At 34.3% G+C, this 17,768-nt stretch overlaps 1 protein-coding gene across 2 annotated transcripts in view; it reads right to left on the reverse strand.

Moving 5' to 3' along the window:
* Positions 1-17,768, reverse strand: part of zcchc7 (zinc finger, CCHC domain containing 7) — a 107,211-nt gene that overhangs the window by 4,357 nt on the left and 85,086 nt on the right. For both annotated transcript variants that reach the window (NM_001301358.3, XM_009307728.5), the window contains 1 exon segment: positions 137-232. In NM_001301358.3, the coding sequence (NP_001288287.2) occupies positions 137-232 (96 nt within the window).

Genomic DNA, 17,768 nt, shown 5'->3' on the forward strand with positions numbered 1-17,768 from the left:
GGTTATTATTAAATGTCATATCTAAAATGTTTACCTGCATGGTTGTTGCAGTTATTCATTCTTTTTTTTTTAAATTCAGAAAGCAAGCGACTAGCACTCCTAATGTGACACCCATGAATGAAGCAGATTCACTTACATGGCCAAAGTGTCCTTTCCTGGAGCAGTTATAACAATAGGCACGTTTCTGGCAGGCCTTTGGATCAGCAGACTTGCGGATGGGTCCTGCAGTGGTCTACAGAGAAACAAATACACAGATTCTTCAGTCAAATTGCTGGACAATTACTACAGTTTACACAACAGCCTTAACTTTAAAACACGTACATAAAAATCGCTTTTGATCAAATCCCCCGGCCCTAGTTTTGAGAAACGTTTGGTATTGAAAAAGTAGAAACAGAAGCACTGACATTCTGTTAAACAAACATTCCGTAGCGTGTTTCTACACTCCTAATAGCAAAGGCTGATGTCCATTTACAGTAAAAGCATCTACTGTGTGACACACTAAAGCAGTCGGGTGAAGAAACCATCAATTAAGGTGACATGAATTCGAGCAGAACCACTACCAAAAACACTCTCTAAACACACACTAGAACACAAGTCCGCTCATTTTGAGTGTGTGAATGCACCTCGGCCCTACAGCGGGCTCTTTGTGTGCGCGTGTGTTGGGGGCAGCCGACTACCTGCGTTATATTACTTGACTTCACTCAATTCCTTTCACTCAGTCCTGTTATTATAAACCTCACTTACATTTCCCATCTCGCTAGTGAATGATGACCCCATTCAGTCTCTCTTTCTCCCATCATCCACTCTGTCTCCTCCTCCCACTCTTTCTCGCAGACATTCATATAATCTGTATATTTTTCTTTTCTTTGAGGTGATATAAGGGAGTGATTACCGAGGGTATCAATAAATCCCAGTAATGCGCTGGTGATAAGACCGCCTTTGGAGTGTGTGTATGTGTGCGCGCGTTTCTCCATCTGGTCCCGGGGAGCCCAAAGGCGTTTCACGCTCCATCGCCCTCCGTAAATACAGCACGATAAAGAGGGTAAGCCGACTGGTGCGAGCATGTTTGTGTGCATGTGTGTGCGTGCCCGAAAACTACACACATATTGTCTTTTAATGTCTCCTCAAGGGGGCGTCAAAACATACGCACACTCATATACGTGCATTTTCAATAAGCTGGGACACACGCGATCCCACCACGTCATATTTTAAACATATCTTCCTCTGTTCCGCACACTCTCTCTCTCTTTCTTTCTGTCCGTTTTACGCTTGAGTGGTTAAAAGGGTGGAGGGGTGAATGCTATTAGAAGCGTTGGTCATTATCAGCTCAGCGCTGGAGACTGCTCCATCTCCATCACAAAGACACCACCGGTTACCCCTCCAGACACCCACCCATCCCACTCTCTCTCTCTCTGTGTTACTTGCTCACTCTCTCTTTAACCCAAGCACCGTTTGCCTTCCACTGGCCTTTAGCTCTGTGTTTGCTTCTCCTCAAACATCACTACTGCTTGTGCTAATGCTTGTTGGTTAATGACTTAAACACATCTCTAAACTTCAGTGTAGCTTGTTCTGCAAACACAACTGACATCTCAAAAGGTTTGGCTTGTTGGGGAGGAATTGTTACTTTTTCAATTGGTTGATGGAGGTCAGGGCTGTGTGTTTTGAGGAAGAAATTGTAGAAGTTTTGAAGAAATTTTGTAGAAGAGGCTCTTCTGCATATCTCGGTTGTTACGAGTGGTTATTTGAGTTACTGTTGCCTTTCTGTCAGCTCGAACCAGTCTGGCAATTCTCTTTTGACATCAACAAGGCATCTGCAGTCACAGAACTGCCGCTCACTGGATATTTTCTTTTTCGGACCTTTCTCTCTAAACACTAGAGATGGTTGTGCGTGAAAATCCCAGTACATCAGCAGTTTCTGAAATACTCAGACCAGCCTGTCTGACACAAACAACCATGCCATGTTCAAAGTCATTTAAATCACTTTTCTTCCCCATTCTGATGCTCTGTTTGAACTGCAGCGGATCGTCTTGACAATTTCTATCTAAAAGCCTTTGTGATGTTTTTTCATATGATTTAATAGCTGCAAACAACTCTAAAATCGCACCTATTACAAATTACCTGGTTTTCTTTGTGTCTGTGACTTTAAACTAAAATATTTTAATATTACAGACATGCTGTTTTTCTTTTATGGGTTAGGGTTAGGGTTATTTTTTCTATTAATGCTTCTGACACAGCAGACGCCATTATCCCACTTGTTCGCACTTTCCTGTTTGTTTGTTTTATTGTAGGGATTCATAGTTTGGTTGCGCAATTCTGAAATATTTCTCCTTTTAAATGAATTAGTTAATACAGTAAGTAAAATTTTTTTTACACATTTCCATGAGACTGCATTAAAAAACAAATTCCAGTCACTGAAGATGGAGCTTGAGACATTAAATATCATAAAGTGGCCTCTCCAGAAATTAGAGACCCTGGCTCTTATTAACTCTAATGAAACAATTTACAGTTTGACAAGATTAACTGTATTTTTAAATCAAGTAAATGCAACATTGGTAAGAATGAAAGTTTTTAGAGACTCGCATCTGAACATGAACAACATCTCAATAATTAGACTTAATAAATTGCTGTTTACTTTGAAGTGCCCAGTTCACAAACATTTCGAGTTCAGCATGATAAAATGAATAACGTGGCACAGTGACTCAAGATCTACTAAGCCTAATTTACTGAATGAGTCATTAGGCTGGTTTAAACAGATCTTTGTTGAGATCCAGAATCTTTGTGAATGAATCACTGACAAGAATGCGCTCATATGAGTAATTTGTTTTCAATTTAGACTATGCTGGTTGAAGGAAACCCAAAAACAAGATACATACTTCTTGTCTTTGTGTAATTTTACACTTACTGTCCTTTCACACCAAAGACGGCGAGAGCGTCAAAGTTTGCTTTGGCGACAACTCTGTCTGCCTTACTGTGCCGCTGGCGAGAACGTCAAAATCCTATACATTGATCTTGTATTTAAGGGAGCCATTGCAGCATATCAGCAAATCAGTTACGTTCCCAAATAAAAACGGCTCTCTAGCGAGAAAATGTTGCATGCTTTTTATCTAATTCATTTAATTATGGAAGATCAAGTTGTTGCGTGTGGGGTGGCTTTGTTTCACTTATCCAATGTGTGCATATATCTGAAATATTCAGAAGCAGCAATACTGCTTCGTGTTGTCGTTATACTATAGTTGCCATGAGATGCTTTATTTAAAAAGAAAAAAAATGTATATATAACATTAATGCATGTCAACTCATCACTAACTTTTTTTAATGCATGTCCCTGTAAGAAACACTATAAATAATTATAGATCGGGCAACCGCAATAATCAAACCCTTAGGAACAACTGTGGTCAGAAGTTCACATGACTGTGTTCTCTGGAATCCTCTCAAGACTTCTACATACTGATTGCTTGCTGCCGAACCACATCATGGCTCATTACCATAAAGTTGGCTTGATTTCAACTCTCCTCAATGCCTACAATGACGAAGACATGCCGTGCCGCTCCTCGCCACTGGTTCCCATGGAAAATGAATGACTTCCGACGACATTGACACACTCGTTACCTTCGGTGTGAAAGCACAGTAAGTCTTTCAGCATGTTTTTGTAGTTTGCACAGAGAATGTGCACCCTTAATTCTTTTCCATGTAGACTAAGGAAACACTGTCTGAGTATTTTAGTATGATGTTCCATCCACATCGATGGAAGAATGCAGATGTGGAAAAACAATTAAGAGAAGATCCGGTTCTCCATTCCAAATCCCACTTACAACTTCACATCAATGGGCTAAAAACCGCTGACAACCACTTATTGTGACCACTTACAATCACAAACGGCAGCAACTTCACAAACCACTCATATTTTCCTCAGAAAAACATTACAATTCATTATTTGTCTTCCACTGAAGGAGCTACTGCATTTGCATAATTGTCCCCTTTTTTTAAAATGTTTATGGTAGTTTGATAATTAAATATATTTACAACCTCAGACTATTGACCTTATTGTTCAATGCAATTTAGAACTTCCGATTCAGTTGCCTAAGGAAGAAATTACTAGGAATAATAAACGGCAGAAAATGGTCAAACTACTTCCTTTACAAACAAGTGTTTGCATGATTATACAGACAAAGTAGAATAATATAATAAGAAAACATTGGTTTGCAACATCAAGCAACATGACGAGCTGATTTTAATGCCTAAAAATTAATGGAAGTGAATGAGACCGTAAGTTTCATGCCAAGAAGGTTTAAAGAGCTGCACCTGCTCATACATGAAGAATAAGGTGAAAAGATATCAGGCTACTTAAGACAAGGTTTAAAATGAATCCCCTTTCTTTGCCTGACACACTGATATTACATTAGGAAGGCTCTTTTGGTATTATCTTGAACATAGTATAACAATTCATTTACTGTGTTATGAAATGGAATAGATGTTCAAATGTTAATTTTTTTTTACTTGCAAAAACAACTGAAGTCTTTAAATCAGCATGAAATCAAAATTTACAATAATTAGTCTTAAGGTGAACAATTAATCCATACAAGTTAATCCCCTGATAAAAATAAATAAATAAATAAACTGTTTGATTTAGTAATCTTAAATCAAAATCAAAACATTTACATCAGCTCTGGAATGGCAGTCCTTTTATGAGGATAGTTTGAAATGCCTAATCATGCCTCTTTAACCATTCATTTGTTGTTCGTGAAATACAAGAAGAGAGCATTAATAAAACCCCAATCCTTAGTCAATACTCGGTTTCAGTTGGAAATACGTGATCAAAATGAAATAAATGTTTGAAACAACTTTTGTTACACGCAAACTTTAACAAAAACAAGACTACAAGTTTTCACAGACAACCACTGGGAAGTTGTAGTTATTTATATTTTTTAACACATTGGCAACAAGAAGCAAATAAAACAAGGACATTTTTACAGATAGCCCTTTTAACTTCCCTGCTTTCACTGTTTCTCATGTTCCTCATTTCTACAGTGATCAGATGATGGAATATGAGACTGACACTTAAAGCGATCATGAGTCATTATACAATTCAATAAGAGTGTTCAATTGCCTGGACCGAACTTATGTTCGAATGTCCCCCCTTTGCCACCTTCTTGGCTGGTTTGTGTTCGTTTTTTTTCCTTCTGAACCATAGTACGCTTGTGTCATCAAACTGCTGTTTTGCGTACAGCTGTTACAAGGTGATGGCCACGAAAGCAAAGTGGTAAAACGGAGACATCCGCATATTACAGTCATTCTGATTTTACTGAATCTTTTGCTTTTGTTACCATAATCAAAATACAGTCACCTGCATCTATCTGCCACAAAAATATTAAAAACATTCAGAACATCACGCGATGTCTGCAGAAGTTGTTTTTGGTGGAGATAAGTACACATTAACACTGTTTGCACTGGGTCAGTCCAGCTTGTTGCCAAGGTAGGTGATACACAGACATAAACATGAATGAACAATATGAAAATTAAAGTTTGTTGTACAGTTGGAGGTTCACTTCCGTTAATTTTGATACGATTGCATTCATATCAGAAGAGAACCGTAGCCCAGACCACCTCTTTCAGGCAGACTCGGGTACGGTTCGTGGGTGCGCACCAGAGTTTAGAAGGCAACGTTCACACTATCTAAACGTAGCGTACTCTGACATCAAATGAACCCATGTGTGGACCAAAAGTGCTAGTGTAAAAGCACCTCAAGTAATTTCTATCAACATACCTTCTAATACTAACTTAGGCTATTATCTTCTTATAAAAAATAGTAAGTCTATGTTATATCAGACTTGATCTCATTCGTTCATTAATTTTCCTTCGGCTTAGTCCCTTTATTTATCAGGGGTTGCCACAGTGGAATGAACCACCAACTTATCTAGCATCTGTTTTACACAAGAGGATGCTCTTCCAGCCGCAACCCAGCATTGGGAAACATCCATACGCTCTCACAATCACACAATACAGCCAATTTAGCTTATTCAATTCACCTATATTGCATGCCTTTGGACTGTGGAGGAAACTGGAGCACCCGGAGGAAACCCACGTGGACACGGAGAGAACATGCCAACTCCACACAGAAACTGACCCATCCAAGACTCGAACCAACAACCTTCTTGCTGTGAGGCAACAGTGTTATCTCGCCACAATCTCACCAGTACTGAATATCCCAGATCATACAGCACCTTTATTTGGAAATGAGATTGAATGGTAATTTTATTGCATGGTAAAATATACTATGACGTGATTGGCTATTATATGATTTTTAAATAAATTTTGCACAAGAGAACACTACTATTACTGTTCACCAATGAAGACATTTTAAAAGGACAAAAAATATTCTTTGTTTAAATCAGCGCACCAAAAAAAAAGAAAAAAAAAAAGAAACACGACTGTCCTAGGAAAAACAGGAGATCCGGACACTATGCTTTCCTCACAAGCTCAAAACATTTCTATTCATTCATTTAACCCGTCTGTCTCTACTGTACCTTTACCCGTTGATCTATTTTTTACCTCTTCGCTTTTTCTCTCTTACTGATATCTCATGCAAATTGGTGTGTTGGAAGAACCTCCCTCCATCAATGTGCCCCCTCTGATGACCTTGAGCTTTAGTTATCACAATCATGCTTAAAAAGGAAGAAGACTGACAGGGGGACAAAAAAAGTGAACAGGGTAACCCCTCCTTTCTCCCATCCACTGTGCATTAGAGCTGCTCTGCGGCACTATTAATTACCTCTCTTTAGTGTGTGTGTATCATCTCTATCTGAGAGGATTATCAGGGCAGAGGGTGGACTCTGATATGTTTGTGTTTCAGGGCCAAGAGTCACAGCATATTCACACACACACACACACACACACACATGCATGCACACGCGCACACGCACGCACACATGCACACGACCTTGTGCATAATTTAAATTGTAGATACAAGTACTATATCTGTGCACTGCAGCACCATTTCATTTTTTTTTTAAAAAATCTACAATAATTTACGATTTATTTTAAATAGAATCTTGTTTGTAGAAGTCAATGTCAGCTTTATTGTCAATTCAACCTCATTTTCAGAACATACAGAGAATCAAAATTGTGTTAATCTCAGACCCTTGGTGCGTAGAATTCTAATACAAAGTAGAATTCTAAAAAAGAAATTACAATACATTCAGTTACACATATAATATAGTCCAAAAATTAAAAATTAAGTAAAAATAAAAAAAAATGTGAACAATACAATTACATTTAAGAGCAATATTGTTTATATCTAACAGCATCCCATGCCTTACTACATTTTTATAGTATATAAACTTTAAAGTTGCTCTATTTTGTCAAAAATATTATTAGCATTTGAGACACTGAATATCATTCATTCATATCATTTGAATGTCATTCATAAAAATATTATATTAATTCAAATGCGGCTGCACAGTGGCGCAGTGGGTACCACATTCGCCTCACAGCAAGAATGTCGCTGATTCGAGGTTCAAATGGGTTAGTTGGTGTTTCTGTGTGGAGCCTTATGTCCTCCCAGTGTTCGCATGGGTTTCCTATGGGTGCTACGGCTTTCCCCACAAGTCCAAAAACATGTGGCACAGGTGAATTAGGTAGGATAAATTTCCCGTAGTGTATGAGTGTAAATAAGTGTGATGGATGTTTCCAAGAGATGGGTTGCAGCTGGAAGGGCATTCATAAAGGGAAAAGAAAATGAATGAATGAATAATTCAAATGCCTGATTAAACTTTACCTTAAAATGCCACAGTAATAACTTATAATTATAATTTATTATATTGCCAAATTTATCTATTTTTAATTACCATCAAGTTCATAATTTAGCAGTATGAAAGCAGTGATAGGGCATTCCCAAAAGTTCTGAATTTTAATCACATATAAATACAAATTTCTAAGTAGCTAAAAAATCATGTTTATCTTTGGTTATGTACACTAGGCAAAATAAATTCTATTCACTATTATACTTTCAAAATATAAACACTTTGTTTTGCCCTTATTTATTTATTTATTTATTTTTTGTGAGCTGAATTTGAAGATCTAAATATGTTCTTTAAAGGTCTATTTCTCTCAAATACTGTTCACACATTTGTCTAAATCTTTTTTGGTGAAAATTAAACTGAGATAATTTATCAAACTCACAGGTGTGGCATTTCAAGATTCTTGCAGAGGTGTGCCTTGGACTGGCCACAATAAAAATCCATTCAAAAATGTGTACTTGTATCACAGTTGAGGGAGTGTGCAATTGGCATGCTGACGACAGAAACGTCCACCAGAATGTCCACCCCTGCATGTTCATTTCTCTACCATACAGTAAGCCATCTTTAAAGAAGCCTTACAACTGCAGACCATGTGAAACCACACTAGCTCAGGACCTCCACATCTAGCATCTTCACCTCCAATATTGTCTAAGACCAGCCATCCAGACAGCTGCTGTAACAATTGGTTTGCAAAACAAAAAAATTTTTGTACAAACCTTCTCAGGGAAGTTCATCTGTATGACTGTATTCCTCATCGGTGTCTCGACCTGAATGGATTTTGTCTTCGTAACCGAACTGAGAGGGCAAATGCTAGCATTCAATGCTGTCTGGCACTACAGAGAGGTGTTCTCTTAATGAATACTGGTTTTCACTCTACAGAGCAGATGGCGATGTATAGTGATATGTGGTTAAGTGGTCAGCGTTGGGAATCAAGTGCCCTGTGGTGGCTGTGGGGTTATAGCCTATGTTATGGACAATAAAAACAGCTGCATGTTACCGATATTTGAATGCACAGATACCACAACAAGATCCTAAGGCTCATTGTTGTGCCATTCATCAATGAACATCACCTTATGTTTCAGCATGATAATGCACAACCCTATGTTGCAGAAACATGTAGATAATTCCTGGAAGCTGAAAACATCCATGTTCTTGGATGGCCAGCATACTCACAGGACATGTCACCCACTGAGCATGTTAGGATGCTCTGAATCAGCTTATACGACAGTGTGTTTCACTTTCTGCCAATATCCAGCAACTTAGTTCACTTTTGAGAAATGGACTATTTCTTTTTGAAGGAAATGTGTTGCATTGCGTGAGGTAAATTAACTGTTTTTTGACCCTTTGCTTTAAAAAAGTAATAGATTACAAATTACTAACTACTACTGGAATTTTTTGTCTAATTACATTACTAAATACTTAATGCAAAACTTGTAACAAACCTGTTTGTCTTCTCTTTAAAAAAAAAAAAAAAAGACATCAAGAAGTAAACCGTATACCTGTAACCTTGACATCCATAGTGTGCAAAAGCACTGCAGTGTTTGGGTGTTGTGTATTTGTCTGAGGTAATTCGACTACCCAATTGTTAATATTCCATAAAAAGCATAAACCGATCGGTCAGTTCTTGTTGCGTGACTCACGTTTTTTAAGTGGTGTGCCTGAAAAAAACGCGCGTGAGTGCAATATGTGCTCCGAATATGTGTGCAAAAGCCACACACCTCCATTGGAAATAATGAATAAATATAATAAATAAAATATGTGAACAGCCCCATAAGCAGCAACGCTTCTCTTAACATTCAGATCATAATTTCACTCCCAATCCTGCACAAAAATACAATTAAGCCTGTTTAGGCTGAGTTGGACCACCATGTTTTTTAAAGCTGTGGTGCACTTTCTGTTTTAAGATACCCCCAAAAATATAATTTCAATCTGTGTACTTTGCTGATTTCTTTATTTTTCATCTTTTACATTTTTTCATCAGTACGGTCCAGAAATCTGAAAATATATAGGATATATTATTTTTAATGTAATATATCCTATTTAAAACACTCATTTATCTATTCATATGAACTAATCAAACCTCATTTTTACATGACTTTTGTCTGTGTCTTCCCTCACATTCAAATCAATGCCTCAGGGCTTCTAGGAGCTCAAAATGTACAAAAGGTGAAGCCAAAAAGACCCAGCAGAACTCTTCTGCTGGTTTTGCTGTTGGACCATGTTTATACACAAAGATTACTGCTTTATATAATAGTTCTACTCAGATTTTAAAACATTTCTTGTATCTATTGATTATTATTCTAATCCACTGCTATTAATGGGCATAGCCTCCTACTCCTCCTCAAAGAAAACAGCCCCGCTGCCCACACAAATATCATGTTTAAGCAAATATAACACACACACACCCTGGCAGCAGTATTTCACACCTTGGCTACAGGCGGACACAACCTTAATCCTTAAACCCACATCAAATTCAGACTGTTTCCAGTGTAATCACAATTCAAACATGCACACACAGTGTAAACAGTCTTTGTGTGCTCGTGGATTAGGCAGAGGTGGAGATTTGGGGTGCATTTTGCATACGTAATAGAAAACTCGAGAGAAACCCCCCAGAAAGACAGGAAAGAGAGTGGGGTAAATAGAAATAAGGTGAAGATAGTCAACAATTTTCATACAGACTTGCATTTAGAATACTTTGTTCCAAAAAATTCACAACACGTATTAGATATTATAACGAACGGATTATAAAACTATAAATTAGCTATGATAGAGAAAGAGAGACCTGATCCACTGTCTTCAACACACAACAACTGAAACTCTTTACTTGTGGACTTACTTTTGAACTCACTGTCATTATCTTTATCCTGTTTAATGTTACCATTAATCTATTTTTATTAATCAATTTTTATTTTTTATTAATCTATTTTTATTTTTTGTTTTATTTTTTTTATATCTGTTTTTCTTTCTCTGTATTATAATCTGAAACTCCTCAAAGAAGTTTACACAGCAAAGGCTGTGACTGGACGTGACTATTTCTGGTGATGTGGAGCCGATCTATGCATCACAGCACATTATGTTAGCTGACCAATCAGAGCCTCTTGAGGAAGGGCCTTTCAGAGGACCTAGGAAATATGACCGTTGTTTTCATGTTAGCCGAGTAGCAATATATAATCAAAGTAAGATACATAAAAAAAATAACGTGATTTTTCGCAAATAAAGCATGAGCACACATTCCTTTGCATCTTATAAACACAAACCAAGCCTTAAAAATACACTGTGGACCACCCCTTTAAGTTAAAATAATGGCAAATTGGCAATAATGCATTTGTTAAAACCATATCATTTTAATATATCAAATGCAGTTTGAGAAATAACAATGTTTTACTACTATTTTGCTACAACTGCATAGCTCAAATTGTAAATCTGACTGTAAAAAAACTGTATAAATATATGCAAAAAAATATAATTATATTTAAATGTATGATCCATGATTAATCCATGATTAACCAAAACAAGGGGAAAAACACTAGAATACCAAATATCTATCATTAATTTGTTTTTTATTAGGCTGTAACCTAGGAAAGTAATCCTTTGACTACCCATCCCCGTGCAGTAGTGCTGATCACCACACCTGTTAACACCCTATTTCTCATCTTTGCTTCACACTTCCATAAATAAAAAGATGCAAAGAAATGCATTGAAGGACGTTCTGGTCTCTGACCCATTTTTGCTCTCGGCTGCTGACGGTTTCCTCTTCTGTCTCTCTCAGTTCAGTAAGAAGTGTGTGTATAGGTAGAGGCGAGAGGCTAACAGATAAACATTTTTCTATTTTCATGCCAGCTCCTCTTGCTTTTGTGATTCAAATGCAGACACAGGAAACTGGCAGCCAGGAGGCACGACACACACACACACACACACACACACACACACACACACACACACACACACACACACACACACACACACACACACACACACACACACACACACACACACACACACACACACACCTTGTAATGCTATCGACCCCTGGCCTGTCATGCAATGCCACACACACCGGCCTCTCGGTGCCTGCCTTCAAACTGATAACCAGATGCCTTCGACCAAACCAGCCGAGGACTAAGAGACTGTGTGTGGCTTTCTGAGTTTACGAGAGACGCAGACGAAAAATAGAAATGAGAGCATTTTTTATCAGAAGATAACATGCACCCAAATAGGTCAGAATATCACAATGAACCAAAATCTCTGAAGGGATTTTCACTAAAAAAGTAAATAAATACAATTTAATTAAATAATTATACAAATTTATAAAATACATAAACTCCAAATCTAACATTTTAATAAGTCTCTGCATTGAGAGAAGAAAAGGTATAAGTTTCCTTAATATTTAAATGTATGCTTTTGATTTAACTTGTGTATATATAAACCAGTAACGATAAATGAGTACATCCCCCTTTGAAAAGGTGTGTTTTTATTTATTTTTCTGTGACTCAACACAATTCTTGAGTTTTTTTTTTTGGGGGGGGGACAACTTAATTGTTTTATGTTCAATCTACTAAATTTGTTAAAACAATTAGGTTAACCTAATCGATTTGTGTTAAGACAACATGTTTTTGGTGCATTTAAACAAAACAGTTTTATTAAACAGTTCTATCCATTAAAATAAACGTTTAGAAAACTAAAGCCATTAGAAATAGAAACAGAATACATTTAGATTCAAACAATTTATTGCAAAATATATAAATAAATATTTGATTATTATAAATATAATATTTAATATATAAATATTATATAAAATATTATATTAAAAATAGTATAGTTTTTTTTTTTATTCTCTTGATTTTTTTTATTGTTAAATAAAAATTTATTTAACATTTTCCCCCCAACAAATTATTTGGGGGATACAAATTTTTGGACAAAGATCTTAAGTGTTTTTTGTTGTTGTGAGAGTAGTTATGGCTTTGGAACTGACTAATCTAATGTATATGTAAAGCTAGTAAGTGAGTAAAGGATTATTTATATAGCACCTTTCACAGTCACAAAGTGCTTTATGATTGATAAAAGAAAACTGGAAAACAGGTAAAAGAACACATATCAAAAAAAAAAAAACACATTAAAACAAGTTAAAAACCCAGGAACAGAAACAATAATGTATATGCACAAATATAAAACTGTAAATCATCATATAGAAAATAAAATTAAGAATATGTGTATGACTTTTCCAAGACCTTTCAGAAATGTTTCTTTATAAGTATTATTCTTATTCTTAATATTATTATTAATAAAAAATTTCTGATGTCCAGTATAACTTGACTGATAATGGATAATATATATATATATATATATATATATATATATATATATATATATATATATATATATATATATATATATATATATATATATATATATATATATATTTATATATATATATATATATAATTCAATGATAATTCAAATAATGGAGCAGAGGAGCTAATCTCAACAAATCAGGAAGGTTAAGATAAAAGAAAGAAAACGTAAGCTTTTCTTTAACATGATTATGATCACAACACTGTCAGACTACACAATATCAATCAGCCAGATATGTGGTATCATAGAGGGTGTGAGAGACCACAATATTGAATATACTGATAGATAATTTTCATTTTTCAATTTTTGTCTTCATCATTAGTAAAGCTCCATAAACATATTTTTGCCTACTTGAAGTTAAGAAAAGAAGCAACATCTGCTTAAAAAAAGCCACACGAAATGATGGACAGTCTCATGAATTGAATTTTAACCCAGAATAATAAATGACTATTGAAGCATTTTCAGATGTCTCCTCCAGGTGGCGACACTAGACGGCTTAATGACCCAATATACAAATCAGAATCATGTTATTACAGAGCATTTAATGTGCTTTTTTTTTTTTATTAGAGCACATTGAGTTAATTAAAAGTAACAGTAAAGATCTGATGTACTGAATTTGCTATATGTTTGTGTAATTAACGACACATACCCTATGTATTTTATAATCAACAAGATTATAATGCAATAAATTGATCTTAAGTCACACTTTTTTTTAAATTAAATGCTGTTTAGTTGAACTTGATCTTAATAAATGATTAGAGCAACAAAATATAAATTGAATATACTCAATACTGATAATAATAAGAAATAATTTCATATTTTTATTATTTAAATAAGCAAATTAGGAAAATCAAGTGACAGTAAAGACTGGGATAATGCCAACTGAAAAGTCATCATTGCCATTGCAGCAATAAATTACATGATGAAATATATTAAATAGATAGTTTAACTTTTTAAACACAAGTATAAAGATAATATTATTTTTTTTATTAAAAAAGAAATATAAATAAGGCATGGGCCGATATAAGATGCTGACGATGTGTTAACTTTGGATAAAAATATCACGGTTTCATAGTATTGTGATCACTTCTCTAAAAAACTTTTTTAAATGTCTGAGTAAAAAACTACTTTTTCCCCCCCTCGAACACAATATATTTTATGTTGAGAAACACTTTTTTTGGATCCATAAACATGGCAGGCTAAATAATTTAAATGAATCATTGACTTCTGCTGTCTTCAATAGTTTAAAAAACAGATTTCTTTACAGTTTAAAAGAAAAAAAAAGTTTTCTCCTAAAGATAATGTTGTTCTAAACAAAATCTTACATATTTAGTAGAAACAATAGCAAAATTTTTGTGGTTTTAAAACCTTGAATTTTGTAAACCGCAGTATACCCTGAAAAAGGTTACAGTTTTTAAAATATTTTTAATTGGTTAAATGCTAACCTTGTCCCCAAACCTTTCAGTAGGCCATGTTAAATTTATATGATATCAAAGATGAGGCATTCAATATTGATGCCAGCATCAAATTTGATTTAAAAAAAGAGATTTGATATACATAGAAAACACTCCATGTCAGTAAAGAGGATACATATATAATACATTGGTTAAAATATATAGTGAAATAATTTTACTTAGTCATTTAGCTAAACAGATATTTTATATAAAACAACAACCTTATTCAGAGGTGATTTATACTGATGATATATTTAAACTATTGTTACACTGGATAACATTTTAGGTGTTGTCTTTGGTATCATATTTTGCTCAGAATATATATATATATATTTTAAATAAATAAAGAGTATAAATTCAAAACTAAGCTATGCACTTTTATTTTTCAGATAAAAAAACTACTATTGTTTATTTTTATTTTTATATTTGAACCATTTGAGAATGAAACCCATCTAATGCATTCAAAACAATATCCTCTATTTAAGCTCACAAGCACACGTCCCTATTAGTTGATTCCCCCTCATTCTCCACTGAGCATAGCTTTTGGAGACGGTTTTATGCAGGAATCATAGACTCTCCAAAAGCTGAACTGCTTTAAATCAACATGAGGGGGAAAAGCAGCTTTTTTTGTGCGCCATACTTTGACATTTTCACTGAGCTCTTCCCTCGAGAATTTAATCAATACAAACACTCTAAATAAACTGTTTGAGATCCTTCTCTTCATCTCTGTCAGAGTTATATTTAGTATTTGAGAGAACAAATCATTAGTTTTCCACAAATGTCAGCATGCACCATCCCAAATGTTTACCAGCTATAGATTTATACAGAAATAGATTGTTACAATTCATTTTTTACAAAAAGAGCCGTGTGTCTCTATCATATTCTTCTAACATTAACCAAACATACAGTTGAATTAAAAATTAGGTCCATTGTTATATACATATATTTTTCCTTTTGTAACATTTCCTAAATGATGATGAGAGCAAGGCATTTTTCACAGTATATTTTATAGAATATTTTTTTTCTTCTGAAGAAAGTCGCATTTTTTTTTTTGTCTACAATAAAAGCAGTTTTACATTTTTTAAAACCATTATAAGGGTAATATTATTAGCTGCCTTAAGCAATATATGTTTTGATTGTCTACCAAACAAACCATAAATTTTCCAATGACTTGCCTAATTACCCTAACTATTCTGGGTAACCTAATTAAGTTAAGCCTTTAAATGTCACTTTAAGTTGTATAGAAGTGTCTTGAAAAATATATGGCAAAATATTATTTACTGTCATCATGGCAAAGATAAAATAAATCAGTTATTAGAAATTAGTTATTAAAACTATTATGTTTAGAAATGTTTTGGAAAAAAAATCTCTCTGTTAAACATAAATTGGGAGAAAACATACTTGGGTAATATTTTATTTTCACTTACAGTATAGGTTATGCTTTTTTAAAATCAACTCAAAAAGAGTGTATTAAATTGATCCAAAGTGACAGTAAAGACATTTATAACTTCACAAATATTACCGTTGTAATTAAACACAGTTCAGTTGAACCTGATCTTGAAAAATTATTTTGGTATATACAGAATCTGGCCTACATATACTGATCTTAAACTACAATTTATTCTGTGAAAGTCTATTGTATAAAAAAATGTATATGCAAAAAAGACCGCAAACCATGTTATTTAACTGCAATCATCAAAAAAAAAAACAATAATACAAATGAAAGATATAAACAAAATGATGCAACAAAGTAACAATTTTGAAAAAAAAAATAGCCAGAATTGAATATGTAAATGTATAATTCTGAGGAAAATAGTCAATATATGAGAGTATAAACTGTCCATAACTAAAGAAAAATGTAAGACTTTAAAGAAATAAACAGAAATCTGAGGTAAAAGTAAAAAACGCAGCATGCATTTAAATTTTATTAAAGGTTTAAAACTACAATAAAAAAGTCAGAATTGGGAGATATTCCTTAGAAAACAATAATTACTTAAATAAAATCATCTAATTTCTGGAGAAATGAACAGCCATTTCTATCCATGAAGTATTTAGATCACACAAAAAGTTAAAAACATTGTTAACTGCTGCAGTACCTTATTTATTTCAATAGATGGTGCTGTAAGTCCATCACATCCACAACACATTCACGTAAAGGTTTGCAAGCTACATATTTGCTTCCAGTTTCAATATTTGCACGGGCTGATTCCAGACCTTTTTATCTCCTGATGGCACAAGGTGTAACTAAAATGTACTATCTATTGGCAAACCATCATCTATAGTGAATAAAACTATTTCCTATAACCTTGAATTCACCACAAGGTTTTTGAACCACATCTGGCTCCATTGTGTGGTGTTAGAACTACTGAATGAAATCCAGAAATGTTAATTCGCCCCTTTCTTTATTATCTGTTCTAAATAAACTATTCCAATGATTTGCCCTGTTCAAATTGATCACCCAGAACTTAAAAACTGTATATTCCTCATACATTTCACTTATGCTAATGGTTCAATTAAATTTCATTACGGTGTGAAGGATTACTAGGCTGATCAGTTTGAGGAAAGGAGGATTTTATAAAGAAGTTTTAAAAATGGTAATTGCTCACCAATATCCTCTTAAAAGGTTTGAAATCCGTATCCCCTTCAGACTTAAAATATCTGAACCAAAACATAAAAGCTCTGTAGTGTCGTGCTAAATGCACCTAGCATCACAAAATATGTGTTCAACTGTGTGTGTGTGTGTGTGTGTGTGTGTGTGTATTAAAACATGATTAAAACTAAATAAGTGAGAGTTGATTCTTAAGTTTTCAAAAAATAGACACTTGATTTTGGGAGTTAATAGATTTCTGTACTCCTGCATCAAACAATGTCTTAAAAAAAGGATAAGCTGAATAGATTTTAAAACATTAGGTTTTATACACTCACTGACTTATGCTACACTGAAAAAAAGGATGTCTGCAAAACTGTTGCAAACAATTTAAATGGGTTGAATTTAAACAAATTAAATGTCGTAATGTTCAATTTAATTTGTTTAAATTCAGCACAAAATAAATGCTTTACACTTAACCTAAAATGAATTGTACATACAAGGTATCATCTTTTAATCTTTTTTTTAGTGTCTAAGGATCACAAACTGCCAGATATTTGTTGTGAACATAAATTTTCA

This window comes from Danio rerio, chromosome 1 (genome assembly GCF_049306965.1).
Source record: "Danio rerio strain Tuebingen ecotype United States chromosome 1, GRCz12tu, whole genome shotgun sequence".
Taxonomy (NCBI): domain Eukaryota; kingdom Metazoa; phylum Chordata; class Actinopteri; order Cypriniformes; family Danionidae; genus Danio; species Danio rerio.